At 38.0% G+C, this 14,391-nt stretch overlaps 3 protein-coding genes across 5 annotated transcripts; 2 read left to right on the plus strand and 1 right to left on the minus strand.

Moving 5' to 3' along the window:
* Positions 1 to 211: 211 nt before the first annotated feature.
* On the plus strand, positions 212 to 7,214 carry LOC138932168 (large ribosomal subunit protein uL10m-like). 3 transcript variants are annotated; one of them, XM_070293739.1, is made up of 4 exons: positions 212 to 332; positions 4,402 to 4,923; positions 5,010 to 5,274; positions 6,648 to 7,214. In XM_070293739.1, exons 1-3 carry the CDS (start codon positions 311 to 313, stop codon positions 5,234 to 5,236), a joined length of 771 nt encoding a protein of 256 aa, XP_070149840.1. In that variant the 5' UTR covers positions 212 to 310; the 3' UTR covers positions 5,237 to 5,274; positions 6,648 to 7,214. The 3 variants fall into 3 exon arrangements, with proteins under 3 accessions (XP_070149840.1, XP_070149839.1, XP_070149841.1); XM_070293738.1 differs by lacking the exon at positions 6,648 to 7,214 and having other exon boundaries at positions 5,010 to 5,592; XM_070293740.1 differs by lacking the exons at positions 212 to 332; positions 6,648 to 7,214 and adding an exon at positions 4,072 to 4,318 and having other exon boundaries at positions 5,010 to 5,592.
* LOC138932167 (partitioning defective 3 homolog) lies at positions 378 to 3,922 on the plus strand. The gene has a single exon (XM_070293737.1). It carries the CDS (start codon positions 928 to 930, stop codon positions 3,817 to 3,819), a length of 2,892 nt encoding a protein of 963 aa, XP_070149838.1. The 5' UTR covers positions 378 to 927; the 3' UTR covers positions 3,820 to 3,922.
* LOC138932166 (uncharacterized) lies at positions 5,389 to 13,768 on the minus strand. Its single transcript, XM_070293736.1, has 9 exons — positions 10,256 to 13,768; positions 9,778 to 10,022; positions 8,785 to 8,962; positions 8,426 to 8,595; positions 7,542 to 7,723; positions 6,905 to 7,016; positions 6,641 to 6,823; positions 5,870 to 6,109; positions 5,389 to 5,722 (listed from the first exon to the last, which is right to left on the minus strand). Exons 1-9 carry the CDS (start codon positions 13,263 to 13,265, stop codon positions 5,642 to 5,644), a joined length of 4,401 nt encoding a protein of 1,466 aa, XP_070149837.1. The 5' UTR covers positions 13,266 to 13,768; the 3' UTR covers positions 5,389 to 5,641.
* Positions 13,769 to 14,391: the final 623 nt, after the last annotated feature.

A 14,391-nucleotide genomic window follows, 5' to 3' on the forward strand; every position in this document is an offset into this window, starting at 1 on the left:
ATATATTTTAGTTAAGAATAAGAGAGAGAAATACATATATCAAAATATATTCAAAACAGAACATTGCGTTTTAATTTTTCTCGACGATTATCGTCGAAACACATGGATACCCGCTCATTTATTAAATGGACAAAAACCAGAACAGTCGTTCATTGCGAATTTGTCCCTAAGGCCTAGTAATTATATCCTGAACAAGAAACGACGGATTAGAACCATTTGTGCGTGGTCCGTGGTAAATGATGTTGTAAAGAAACGTTTCTTATATATCTGTTTCATCGATACTACAATCGAGTGGAGGAATTCTTCAAAAATGACGCAATGCCTGAAGAAAAGTATGTATAATTCATATCGATCCTCACTTAGCATAATCCTAGCTCTCGCTTGAGAATCGAGCGATCGTTCGGTTATGTATCTAAAAGTTTCTGGTGGTGGTGGTGGTGCTCGTGTGATACTTCCTGCGTCGCCATACATTGTTCAATTCCGATGTTCCCGATATGGGGGAACGACGGAACAAAATGTCGTAATGGCGAGTGCGTCTATTCCGCGTATTTGATATCGCGATAAAGTTGGGCGTACGCGTCCACCTTATCAGTTATCCCGACGAGATTCGATTATCCGCATGCGTTCTCGTCAGGTTTTTCTTCGCCGACTCGTCCCGTGAATCCAGACAGTTCCACCGACAAAAGTGGTTGCGACGCGCAGCGTACCGTGTCGGTGAATCATATCCAAGATACAGAAAGGAGCGACTTCGAATAACACGCGTTAATTGCATTACTCTCATCGAGTCCGCGACACATTCCAAAACACAACGGCGTATCGTGCTTCTTCGGCGCTGAACGAATTATCAAATATTCAATTGTGATTTTTTACGATAATCTTTGGCATATATATATATAGATATCTCCATAATATGAAATCGGAGCGAGCATGAAGGTAACCGTGTGCTTCGATAACGTCAGGGTGGTGGTCCCATGCGGAGATGGAACTCTGCTTGTGAGAGATTTGATGCACGAGGCCATCCTGAGATATAAGAAGGCTACTGGTAAAAATGATAACATCCTGACCATTAATAGCCTATCTTCCTTAACCGGAGGTGGTCTGTTGGATCCAGACGACAGATTGTGCGATGTAGCCGACGACAGGGAGCAGATTGTGGCTCATTTTGTTAGCTCCGATGTTAATCATATCGGTGGAGATGGTGCAAGCTCAGTCGGCACAAATAGTCCTGACTTTTTCCATACGGATGGGAAGGAGCAGGCTTATCCAATCGATATCCATTCCTCTATGCCTAGTAATATTAAGAGAGAAAGCACCAAGCGGTTGTCAATGCACGCATTGTCGACCAGAGAGCCTTGTCTCGCAACATATTCTGCTCAGTCCCTACCTAGGGAGTCTCGACGTAGGGAACCCTTAGGTCAAGATTCCAAGACTTCATATGAGTTTGGTAATAATATTGAATCTGAGGATCAGGAGGTTCGAGAAATTGTAATAAAAAATGAAGCAGGGCCATTAGGACTCCATGTGGTACCATGTTACGACTTATTAGGCAACGATCAAGGTCTTCGAGTTGAAGGTATCGAACCAAATGGCCGCATTGCTAAGGATGGACAAATTGATTTACACGACAATATTATAAAGATAAATGGTTATAATTTATTACACATACCATTTTCAAAAGTCCAAGAGATTTTTAGAACTTGTATGAACGATCCTTGTTTGAAAATTTCCATTGTTAAATACAAGAAGAAAATGAGGAATGAAAAATCTTTGCATAAAAATTATGGAAATACCAGCGGAGGATCAGAGAAAACTGAAGACGAGAATATCAAAAGACTTCAATGCAGCAACTATAATCTCTTACAGACTGCAAACACTAGGAAAATTGGACGGATGATAGAGATAGAATTAATTAAAGGAACTAATGGTTTGGGATTTAGCGTTACCACACGCGATAATCCTGCTGGAGGACATTGTCCCATATATATTAAGAATATATTACCAAAAGGTGCTGCTGTAGAGGATGGCAGACTTAGACCAGGTGATAGATTGCTAGAAGTAAATAACAAAGAGATGACTGGCAAAAGTCAAGCAGAGGTTGTCTCATTACTCAGAAGTATTTCTCCTGGAGGTAAAGTTAGGATGATAGTATCACGGCAAGAAGAAATTTCTTCAAGCATTCCAGATTCTCAGGGTACTGCGACATCTACTACCTCAACTGCTGAGGTAATGGATAATTCAAAATATTGGAACGCGTTAAACAGATCACCAACAAAAACGAATGATATACAAAATAAAGTAAGCACTCACACTTATGATAAATATAAACCAGTGAAATCTTCTGACGACATTGTTTTATCTTTACGAAAGAATCGCGTGATAATGAATTTAGATATACCAGTGCATGATTCTGAGAAGGCTGGTTTAGGTGTCAGCGTTAAAGGCAAGACCAACAGTTCTGATGACAACACCAATATGGATTTAGGTATTTTCATAAAGAGCGTTATCCATGGTGGTGCAGCATCCAGAGATGGTCGCTTACGAACCAATGATCAATTGCTCAGGGTTAACGGTGTGTCCTTATTGGGATTGTCTAATTCTGAGGCAATGGAAACTTTAAGAAGAGCAATGCTTAATACAAACAGCTCAGTAACTGGTGTGATTAATCTTATAATAGCTAGGAGAGTATCATCTTATGACATAAGCGAAAAGAATATTGTAGATAATTTACAATCTCATCGTAAGCCGGAATCTGTTAGTAGTATATACATATCAGATTCAACTAAAACGAATGATGGCTTAATTAAGGAGAAAAACACTTTAAATTCTCAGACAGATATATTGGATAATGGAGAATTATTGTCTTGTGTAACAGCTTCGCCATGGAATCCTGTTATTGATAGATTAACAGAGCAATATAGTAAGAATAGTCTAAGAAACGAAAGTTATTGCCTTGCTACCAATAATACATGGATAGAACCCGTTGGTAATTTAAAGAAGACAATTATAGGATCGCGCGACGATCGAGTTGAGTCAGTATTGCTAGAAGAATCCAACAACGATAGCTCTCAAGGAAACGAAGCCAAACGAAATACCGAGGACAAAGACAGTCAATATTCCGGGGATCCTACGTACGACAGTCAATTATCTTTGGAAGAATTAAATTCTTCATCAAACAAATTTTCTCGTGATGCTCTTGGTAGACAGAGTATGTCGGAGAAACGACACGCAGCTCTCGATGCTAAAAACACGGATACCTACAAGAGAAACAAGAAATTACGTGAAGGTAGAGAAAACAAGAACGCAGAGCAAACCAATCAGAAATCGACTAGCCAAACGAGCAATCATTCGAATGATTTAGAAGATTATTCGAAGAGGAGCAGCAAGTCCAACAATTTTGAAAAATATAAAAGTAAAGGGGCCTTAGTTGAAAATACAAGTTCCGACAATAATGTGAAACACTATGAAAAGTCTGTCGATCCTGCTCAATCAGAATATATGTACACTATACCCGGATGCAATAATAAGTTTCTTTCGCCGAGGAAACATTGGCTCGTGGATGATGTACATGGCCAAGTTATGAGTAGCAATAATATCAAAGATGAACGAGAAGGTTTCTCAAATAGTCGCGGTGACGTGAAACAAGCTTCTCTTAATTCAGCGTTAGACGATCGATATAAACGTTCGCGAAAGAAAGGCGGTATTCGGTCGGCATTGCTTCGGTTGGGCAAAAATAGGAAATCACTCAATTTCGGTGATAGTATAGAAACAAGGCACGAAACCAGTAATTACTGTAGCGGAACAATCAATTATATTGCATAAATGCAAAGATAATTTGCTAAATAGATGCATAGAATTTTGTATAAGTAAATATACATATATACATATCATATATTCGTGCATCTGCAAATATATACATACATTTTTGCGCATATAAATATATAATATATATATATATATATATATATATATATATATATATATATACATATATGTATGTATGTATGTATGTATGTATGTATGTATGTATGTATGTATGTATGTATGTATGTATGTATGTATGTATGTATATATATACGGTCTGTTCCAAAGTGCCTTATATCATTAAATGAAAATAATTATCTCTGTATATGTATATAATTTTGTACTCGTCTTTAATCGATATTCGGATCATGTACTTACTATGATATAAAGACATTTGCATATAGTTTTCTATCGTTCTCATCAATTTAATAATGTACCTATTACGACTTATTGAATTTGTAACAAAACGTCGAACGACATTGAAGATAAATATCATAAAAAAGTTAGGAAAGTCATGGTAGGTATAAAATTTTATTTCACTTCTCTTTCTCAATTAAATCTTTTTAGAGTTTAACGATATTATTGTATTATGTGTTTCAGCATTTCAGATTGTTCCCAATATAATCTTTTACCAACAGAAACGTTTTCGAGGGAAAATTAATATACAAAAACCCAGAGCGCCACATTACTTTAGAGGTGTAGTGAACCAATTTATGATGCCCTTCTACCTATCTCCAAATAAAGACAAGAAATTAGAAGAACTATGTCACAAAGCAATAAATGCTACGAAAAAGAAAGAGCGGGGGGAAATAGCTAATCCTTACCAAAGAATAATAGCGCGTGAGGTCCGGAACTGGTTTGATAATTCCAAACTAATTGCCATTTGCCATCAAAATTCTATGACAATGGAGGAAGTGTTTGAGCTCCGAGTTTCGTTAAAAAAAGCAAATATGTTCTACAAGCAATATAGCAGGAAGATTATGAAATTAGCGTTGAACAATTCACCTTACACAGCGACACTACCGTTGTATAATGCATCACACGGTGTTGTGTTCGGTTCTGATATAAATGTCACTGACTTTCAAAAAATTCTCAAAAAGTTTCCACAAGTTATTTTATTAGGTAAAAATAATCTCTCAAGAAATATTTATATACATATATGTATATATAAAAAAACAATTTTGATATAATTTATCTGTTTTTTATAGCGGGCATACTAGAGGGACAACTGCTAAGTAAGAACGATTTTTTGAGATACGGCAAAATGGATCTTACAACTTCGCGGATGCATCTTATTCAGTTGTTACAGAATGCAGGTGGTAACAACTTAAATCAGCAGCTCACATATCATCAATCCACACTAGTTGCTCGATTAAAACAGATCGGTACAAACGAAACAACTTCTGGTGAGAACGAAGAATCGGTGCCTGTATAATTGCAAAAAAAAAATATATATATACTTATATATATTTGGTAATTTATTATACATCTTAGATTTATCTAAAGCTTTAAGTAAAGTACAGTTTATTTCTTTATACCTTGTACTTTCGGTAAGAATAAGAAATATCGGTATAAATTATTCTTTTTATTAAAATCTCACTTACAAATCTCCATTGAAGACAGTGCCGCAATAAAATTAATTATTGACCAAGCAATGTGTAACTTTTACCGCACATTGATTTATCAGAGAGTTCCAACTTATATTAAAAATATAACAAAGGCATGTTATACAATCGAATTTATAACACATGTTTTAACATAAATAATAATATGTAACCATTTTTAATCTTATTATCACTGTAACGTCGCATTCACTTATTGCCATGGGAGTTGTAACTTTTTAGTGGCAGTAATTGCAACGGGGATGACACTTTATTCCGTTTTGACCACATTTGCAGCCACCGGATGTGTCCCCTTTACCCTGTGGCAAGTAACAAGCGTGATCAATAGAAACGCGGAACATAATGATGTCGTTAATTGCTAATAAGTCTACGTTTGTTAGACCTTATATAAAAAAAGTCTTTAATAACCTTAATAAATTGCAAGAAATAAATTAATCCACCCTTACCCCTGGACCCCAACGCGGTCCTCTGGTAACCCAGCATATCTCTGTTTTGCACATGGAACACACCAGCCAATCGCAACCCCATTTTTTTATAAGAACAACGGCACACGTAGGACACGCAAGTGCCTCGCCTCTATCGACCATCTCTTTGAGCATCGCAGCTGTCCTTTTAGATTCATGGTCGGTATCTTTCGAAAGTTGCAACTCCTGATATTGTTCGCAATTCTTCCCGGTATGAACAACCTTTGAAATTAAAGTTTATGTGTTTTTAAATATTTTCGATTGGTTTACATAGTTTACATGTTTATTATTTGAATATGTTTATTGGCAAATGTATGTGATAATATTCCGATAAAAGAAAAGGCAGTAAATGAAATTTTTAGACATTTTTTCTTTATCGTATTGTGTTATATAATTTTACAATAAGGCATTGATAATATTTTTATTCAATCGTAATTGAAATTAAAGAATAAAAATATCCGAAGACATAGGAAAACAAAATAACGGTTAAAAAAATCGGTAGATTTAAAGACGAGTAAACATATTTGTAGAAATTGAAATATATCATTTAAAAAATTTAAAGTAATATTGCAAATAAAACTTAGAATTTTGTTATGCACAAAAATATTTATATAAGTTTTTTAATCATAAAAAAATGTTTATTCTCTTCATTAAATAAGAAATAATAGTATTTTTATTTCCATTATCGCGTACTTTGATTTTTCTCTTAAATTTCTTTTTACATTTTCCTATGTTAAATGTTACAATTCTTACCTGACAGGTGAGACAATTATCTGCCCCGCATACGGGACATAGGAAATTGTGTACATCATCATCGTAAATGCACCAAGCAGGACAATCTGGCGTTTTACAGTGGAAGGCCTTGTTTCCAGCGTTATTCTCCGCTTGCGTGATCGATTTCGCAAGGTGCTGCTGATAAATTTCCGGCTCGACGACCTAAGTGTAATCAATAATAGGATCATCTACTTTATTAAAACTTTTGACGATTGATATCTTCAATCAAAAAGAGAAGCTCACCGCCTTGATTTCGCGTTCTTGAAGAGTTGATTCACACGTATAGTCAGTATCTCTGTATGGACATTTCACTTCCGCCTCCTCGCAGTATTCAATCGTATTGGCGATGCATGGCCTGTGAATATATGATGAAATTCGTTCATTATACGCCAACACGCGCTCTTGTTTGCCTTGTTAATTATAAGTGAAGAAATAAATGTAATTGTAGGTATATTTCTTTTTTTTGTTTACAAAATATTTACCGCATAACAATTTATATTCATGCATGTAATCATATATTTTGCAGTAGCACTAGCATAATTATTATCGCATTAGTAATGCGCATGAATCAGCGTGAATCAGTATTATAAAGTAAATAAATATACATCATATATGAGATGTAATGCATCATATATGAGATATGATATATACGTATGTAGACATTTGAGTGAGCTAAATGTAATGTTTTCGCGCGATATGATAAATTAAAATCGATAAGTGATCGCAACAGACAGCTATAATAAACGAAATTATTAATTGCCATTATAGAAAAAAGCACACAAAACAAAAATCTAAGAGATAATCACTGTGAAAGTGATTTGTACTTTATATATATATATATTAAACAATAATTAAAACTGGAAAGTGAATTAATTTCTACCTGCAGAACATGTGTAAACAATCCCTCAGAATTACACCTTCGCTCGGACCGTATGTAACAAAGCATATTGGGCATTCAATTGGCTCGGAATTTGGAATTACGTCCCAGTTCTCCAACGATATCAGTTCCTCGTATCGTGCCATCTTGATATCTTCCGATACGTCTGTTTCCGTCGTTTCTCGCTATTGTTGCGCATGGATTTCAAAATGTATATGTTACGTATCTTTCTCTTTAGTTAACGTATGTATACTACTTACAAAGGGAAGTGCACGACGTGGTGGTACCAATCAATCTCAACGAAACTCGTAACGATAGGTCTTTATATCAAGTATTGGGTAAAAGGATAAGACGCGCTTCTTAAGCGTTCGCGAGAAAATCGAAATTAAGAAATTTTGAGCAAATAGAGTCTTATGAGCAACCAAAATAGAGCGTTTAATCGAAAAGCGTGCGGCGCAGCGGCAGCATGCCAAACTCGTGTCATCGATATAATTGGTTCGAGTCCCGATGATTTTTACATTCTAGTAAAAAATTAAAAAAAAAAAAGAGTTTACTTATCTGGACTCAAACCAGCAAGTCGATGATACGAGTCTGGCACGCTGCCGCTGCACCACGCACTCTGCGGTCAAAAACTCTATTCCATTTGCTCATAAAGCGCTCGGGATTTTTTAATTTCGATTTTTTCACGAACGCTTGAGAAGCGTATCTTATCCCTTTTACACAATAATATTTGACATGAACATCGCTACAACGAGTTTCGTTAAAATCTATTGATACCACGTGCACTGCCTTTGTTAGTATAAAGAACGAAATGAGCGGGGCAAAGCTTGCAGTAGTGCAAGACAAACATTTCAATGTGAGATAGCATATTGTTGCGCATTTGTTACCAGATGCTCGTTTATTGCCGATATTATTTCCTCTTTCTCGACAGTCCCTTGATTTTTTTCGATTATCTGTAAGACTTCCGTTGATGGATTATCTTGCGGCAATTCTTCAAGAGTTTTATTTTCCGCGGATGGTGTTTTATTAATCTGCATTACATTGTCGATATGCAATTCTAGAAATAAAAGTTGGTACACTATAATTTATAAACAAGAGAAAAGGGTTGTTTATAAATTATAATAATCACATATTGTTTTTGTTCATTATATCTTATAAAATATATTTCTGTATTTTCTTAGAATGAAAATCCTAGACTTTTGTTTAATCCGAGTACAATTCGCATTGAATGTGTGAATCAGATTACCGGGTGCTACAAGATAAAGAAACACTGGTGAACCATCCACTGCGTGTAATTCATCGAGGGTAGCCTCGTCATGATCAGCTAAGTTTTTCCCGATGATCCAGCGCTGCACATTCGTAGGTATTTCAAACTCCATATGTATCTTCGTCTTCAGCTCAGCTACTGTCATTCTCACGGGCAGCTGTTATCATAATTTAGTCCGTAAAGCAAGGTATGTCTCTAAAGTCTAACCCAGCCTCCTGGATCTCGGAAACGGCTTTAGATATGGAAAAACGTTTCAGACAAAAGTTGTAGGATATTAAGGGGGACAGATGATGAAAATATGAACTTGATCTTGAGTGATTTTTTCAAGGCAAAGTCAATGTGATCGATGTTTTCTTAAATGAAACTCCCAATTTTTCATTGCATATTCTTATAGCTTATCTCAAGAACTTTTCAAAATACTATAATAAAATATTTTTTCATTAAGTATTTTTTGAATTATTTTATATCTTAATTTAACATATTTTGATATAGAAAATAAAATATCTCGTAAAATATTAGTTTTTTTACACTAATTAATTTGTTTCATTATTCTGTACATAAAAATATTACGATAAGATAATCGAAAACTAAGTATTTTACGAGATATATTATCTTTTATATCAAAATATGTCAGATTAAGATATAAAATAACTCGAAAAATATTTAATGAAAAAATTTAATGAAAAAACTTTATTATAGTATTTTGAAAAACTCTTGAGATAAGCAAAACAAGAATATGCAATGAAAAATTGAGAGTTCCATTTAAGAAAACATCGATCACATTGACTTGACCTTGAAAAAATCACTCAAGATCAAAATTCATATTTTCATCATCTGTCTCCCTTAATATCCTTAATATCCTACTTTTGTCTGAAACGTTTTTCCATATCTAAAGCTGTTTCCGAGATCCATAGGGCTAGGTCAGGCTTTAGAGATATCCTGTATATTGTGTAACCATCAGTGTGTAATTACCTGAAGCGGTATAGGCCCTTGGTGAGCGAGTTTGTCTTCGATATACATATTAACTTTAATCAACTGATCTTTTAAACGTGCCGCTGAACGCTGTCGTATCACAGAACAATGGATCTTGAGCCTTGCCAATTCCTTCGCTAATCCCGCTGCTTGGTGATGATGGCCCGACGCGATGGCTCCTTCCAGCTTTCTTAGCAATCGATTTATAGCCAGAGTATTCATATTCTTCGCCGATGAATTATCATCTGCAGCAATAGCCATATTATTAAATTTCTTTTATAAAAATAGTACTAAATCCAGGAAAATTAATTAAAAATATATAACGGTTTATTTCTTCGAATATATCGATTCTTTTAAAGCTTATACACATTTCTTTATTCATCATTTTTAGTTTATTTAAGATAAATAATTTAAATATGATTGTAAGTAAATAGTTGTATTATAAAAATATAATTAAATTTATATTTCACGATCTTACCTTCTTCTTCTATGAATTCTTTGTCGTTCAACGTGATTTTTCTTTCGTTTATATTGGGCGATACTTTAATATGATTACTTAACGAAATATCCTTAGCTCGCGTCGAATTTGGCGATTGTTGTTTCGACAAGGAGACAGGAGGAACGTGAGCATTGACATACAATGACGATTCTATCATATTGGCGTAAGTGTTTTCTTTGTTAATCTCCTTCGTGGTTTTCGTAGCTTCTATCTCGGCGAAATCGCGCGGTCGTATCAGTTGAAAAGTATTTTTGATAAGGGCCGAACCTTTGCTAGAAGTTCTGTAGAATATATCTTCGTGTTTCCAACCCGACGTAGACGGTTGCTCGGCGGATGTAGAAGGCTGATTTAATCTACGGATGTTTCCACTAGTTTGGACCGACGAGGATACCTTTTGCTTATCTGTCTCGTAGTCGTTCGACGACGTTGCTTCCATCCTCGTCGTCGTGATCGAGGCAACGTACGAGGTCTTGTTCGTTGATACGGGCGAGCGTTTCTCAACCTTTTCGAGAACGTCGCCGTCGTTTGACATAGGCTTCCTCGGTTTAGGCCGCTTCGGTAACGAGTGCTTCATCTCCTTCAGCATCTCCTTCAAATCTGCGGTAATCGGGTCTTCGACGGTATTAAGGACGGTTGATTTTGTCTTACCAGACTTCGTCTTCTGGTTTGAATTAATCAAACGCGATGTTTCCTTGTCCTGTATCGATCTTTCCAGCTGTATCGCCGATTTGGTCTTACCATCCTTCTCGGCTTCCACCAGAATATCGAGTACTTTAGCCACTCTACTCGATACAGCTTCATCCTCTGGAACTTTGTCTCTGATGCAATCGGATTCGACTGCTGGTCTCTGCTCGAGTTTGAATTCTCTAGAATTCAGCTGTCGATCGATCTCGTCGAAGATGTTCGAGAATTCTTTCTGTGCCCTCTCCAACCGTTTTCCATTTCCTTTCGCCTTTTCTCTAACGGGGTCTAACGTATTTTCCGTGCTTTCAACTAAGTTACGGGACAGCAAAAATTTCCTACTAGTTTCATTGTTTAGTCTCGGCGATTCTTTGTTTTTCCTTTCTTCGGTGATTTCTTGTCGCGATCTTATTTTTTCCTTCGCTATCGATAACGCGATATCTTTCTGAATAGCTAGAGACTCGTTCGTGCGATTCGCAGCGAGCTGGCTTTGCAGAAGTGATATTCTATTAGACGCTTCCTTCATTAGTTCATCATTCTGTTCCTTGCTAGAGGTGATTTTGACGTCTACATTCGTATGCGTCGACTCCGTTTTATTATTTGATGAATTCTGCTGAGGCAAAAAGTATCTGGAGATATCTTTATCAACACGAACACTCTGGCCGAGATTCTGTTGTGCCGAGAATCTCTGACTCTTCCAGTCTCCGATCTGTTCGAATCTGCTGTTCCTTGTTACATCGCGATCGAGTTTGTAATCTGACTGATCCTTCTTAGCGAAGAAATTAGCATTAACCGTGACTTTGGTGATGTTGCTGATGGCGTTGAACTTTGAGATCAACGCGCGTGTGCCTCGTCGAGGCGATGAGCTTTCCATCGCCGAGATGACTATATCCTGAACGATTTCCTCATTAACATCGTTCCTCTTTTCAAAATCATCGACGAACTTTGATGTTTTCAACAACATCGATGCCCGAGTTCGCGCCTGTTCCTCTTGCACGATTGCCGCCGCTTCTTTATCCAGTTCACTAATGTTCGTCAGGATAGATAAACCGGATCTTCGTTTAACTTCCTGTCGTTTCTTATCGTCGCTCTGCCGATCACCGCGATGGAAAAAATTTAGCCTCGACGAATCAACGGAATAATTCATGTTCGTTCCTATAGACTTCTCTTTTATTTCGCAGGAAGTGGTAGGACCGTGAAAAACCGTGCTTCCTTTCTTGGACGATCCGAGATCGCGAGAGTGCTCGAAGACACCACGCTTGTACCAAGGTCGCGGCATAGCTGAGCTCAAGGTAGGGCCGACAGAAATCTGCGCTTTTTCCCGAGGTATCAAAACACTGGACGTTCCAGCATCATTTTTGTTGTTTTTCGTCGCTTTTGGACTGCCGGAAAGTTCCTTCTTCGACAGCAGCATACCGCCCTGAAGAACCAGCGTGTCGTTGCTAATCGATTGTTTCTCGTCAACATTCTTCAGTTCCATGCCGCCATCGATGATAAGCTTCGATTGCTCTTCGGTGAAACGAGTTTCCGCGGTCGCTTTCTCCGGCGGTTGCGGTGCGCGTCGTTTCCGCCTGGCACTATTCCTCGCGGGCGTTTCGCGTACATCGACTTCCACGATTTTGATTACCGCTGGAGGATTTGGTGCCTTCCGTTTTCCCTTCACGTGCACCCGTCGCCGCACGGATCCGTTATAATTGACTCTTGACGAACCGGACAAATCCTTCGCGGATGACGGAAAATTCTCGCACGAGGCGAAGGTCGTGGACGGATGGAGCGAGTATCTGGCAGTGATGTCTTGTCTCCTGGAGTGCGCGTTGATCGGTAACGTACAAGCGGCCTCGTTATTCTCTTTGTTACCAACTTTTGAGGCTCCCGCAGCAAACGGACCGACCTCGGCAGCTTGCCTGAGGATGTTTAGAGACAGTACGTTGCAACGGTCTAGCGTTCCCGCGTGAAACGCGAAACTACGAACTGTGGTGGTGCTGTAGAAGGTGTCTATGCTCTCTACGCTGGAGTAGACGCTGCTGCGTCGTCGAACGATGCCGATCTCATCGTCCGATCTCCCGCTCGTTCTTCGTCGCTTCTCCACAGTTGAATCGCGATTTCGCGATTTAAACCACCTGAACAGGGAGAACCTGCCGTTTCCGTTACCGCGTGTCAAGGAAGTCGCCTCGCCATCGGCGGTATCTCGCGTTACCACGTCTGTCGCGACGACGACACCGGACGTTCCTCCTTCTTCGCGGTCGCCGTTCGGTGCACCATTGAGGGATGCGCTCGTCTCGCTATTGCACGCAGTTCGCTGTACCATTCTTATTCACTCTCACATATCCCGGGAGGCAACGCGCCCCCCGCCTCAGCCCTCGCACTGCATAGAGTTCTTTATTTAGATTCACTCGAAACGTGCTTTTAAGTTCCTTCCACAGTTCTGCTACACGCGAAAGTCAAAAACCTCGACGGAAATCTTCGAGAGTCTCGCACAACGATGGTCGTGTCCGAACAGACTTCCTCGACACGTCTCTTCCTCAACCTTTCTCTTCTTCTCTTTCGATTTTCGCCGCGTACTTTTAATCGGCAGCTTTCAATTCGTCAACCTCAAGAATAGTCCGGTGTACACTTTATCGGAGTTCACTAAACGATGATGGTGTCACGGTGCATCACGGCGATGTCTTCGGATGACGATACACGTGCATGCACGCGAATTGTATCGACGGATTTTGCGGTCAAACCGTGCGTAGTGAGTGCCGAACCGGCGACAAAGATACTCACGTCGGTGTTCTATTAATAGATTGGGTGGTCCTCCTGTGGCGGGGTTATTTTCAAGTCCACTTTGCACACCGCGCGTCGACCGAAATCAAAACAGAGAAATACGGGCTTAATTCACGTGCTCATTCAATGCACGATTCCGTGAAAAAAATACGAATGCCTCAGACTTTTTTTCATGCAAAAATATTTTTAACTGAAAATGATAAGCGATTTTGCGCGCATAGTTTCTGTTTTTTTTATTTTAATATAAAACTGCATTTCTGAAATATTTATATTAATGAAAAAGTTTGAATAGAAAAAATGGATATTACTTATTCATTATCGGTTGATGAGCTATTAGTTTGCAATAATATTAATGATGTTGAGAGACGTGAAACTATTTTTGTATTACATTTTTTCATACACAATTAGTTTGTGTGTGTTTTATAGACTCATATTTTCAGCTGCCGATGTTCACAGTAGAGCATATTAATAGCTGGTTGATGCGCGATATCTTTGAGGCGTTGAATAAATATCATTCTCGATAAATTTATTTGTGCAAATACAGTGTTCGATTGTATTTATTTCCGTAATAATTTTGCATTATCTGTACCGAGTGAAGCATAATTCTATTCTGCCAGACATTCTGTCTCAAGTTTTGAGAGCTTAGAACGTCTGATTTACATCGTCGT

The sequence above is a fragment of the Polyergus mexicanus genome, unplaced genomic scaffold (assembly GCF_030449975.1).
Source record: "Polyergus mexicanus isolate NDT 795.1 unplaced genomic scaffold, iyPolMexi1.0 SCAF_4, whole genome shotgun sequence".
Lineage (NCBI taxonomy): Eukaryota > Metazoa > Arthropoda > Insecta > Hymenoptera > Formicidae > Polyergus > Polyergus mexicanus.

Coding starts and splice junctions, on each gene's coding strand:
- LOC138932166 (XM_070293736.1), bottom strand. CDS start 13,265: ATGGTACAGCGAACTGCGTGCAATAGCGAGACGAGCGCATCCCTCAAT. Junction 10,023..10,255: donor AGAATTCATAGAAGAAGAAG/GTAAGATCGTGA, acceptor CTATTGCTGCAG/ATGATAATTCATCGGCGAAG. Junction 7,017..7,541: donor TGTTTACACATGTTCTGCAG/GTAGAAATTAAT, acceptor ATATATTCACAG/GCCATGCATCGCCAATACGA.
- LOC138932167 (XM_070293737.1), top strand. CDS start 928: ATGAAGGTAACCGTGTGCTTCGATAACGTCAGGGTGGTGGTCCCATGC.
- LOC138932168 (XM_070293739.1), top strand. CDS start 311: ATGACGCAATGCCTGAAGAAAA. Junction 333..4,401: donor GACGCAATGCCTGAAGAAAA/GTATGTATAATT, acceptor TATGTGTTTCAG/CATTTCAGATTGTTCCCAAT. Junction 4,924..5,009: donor TCCACAAGTTATTTTATTAG/GTAAAAATAATC, acceptor TGTTTTTTATAG/CGGGCATACTAGAGGGACAA.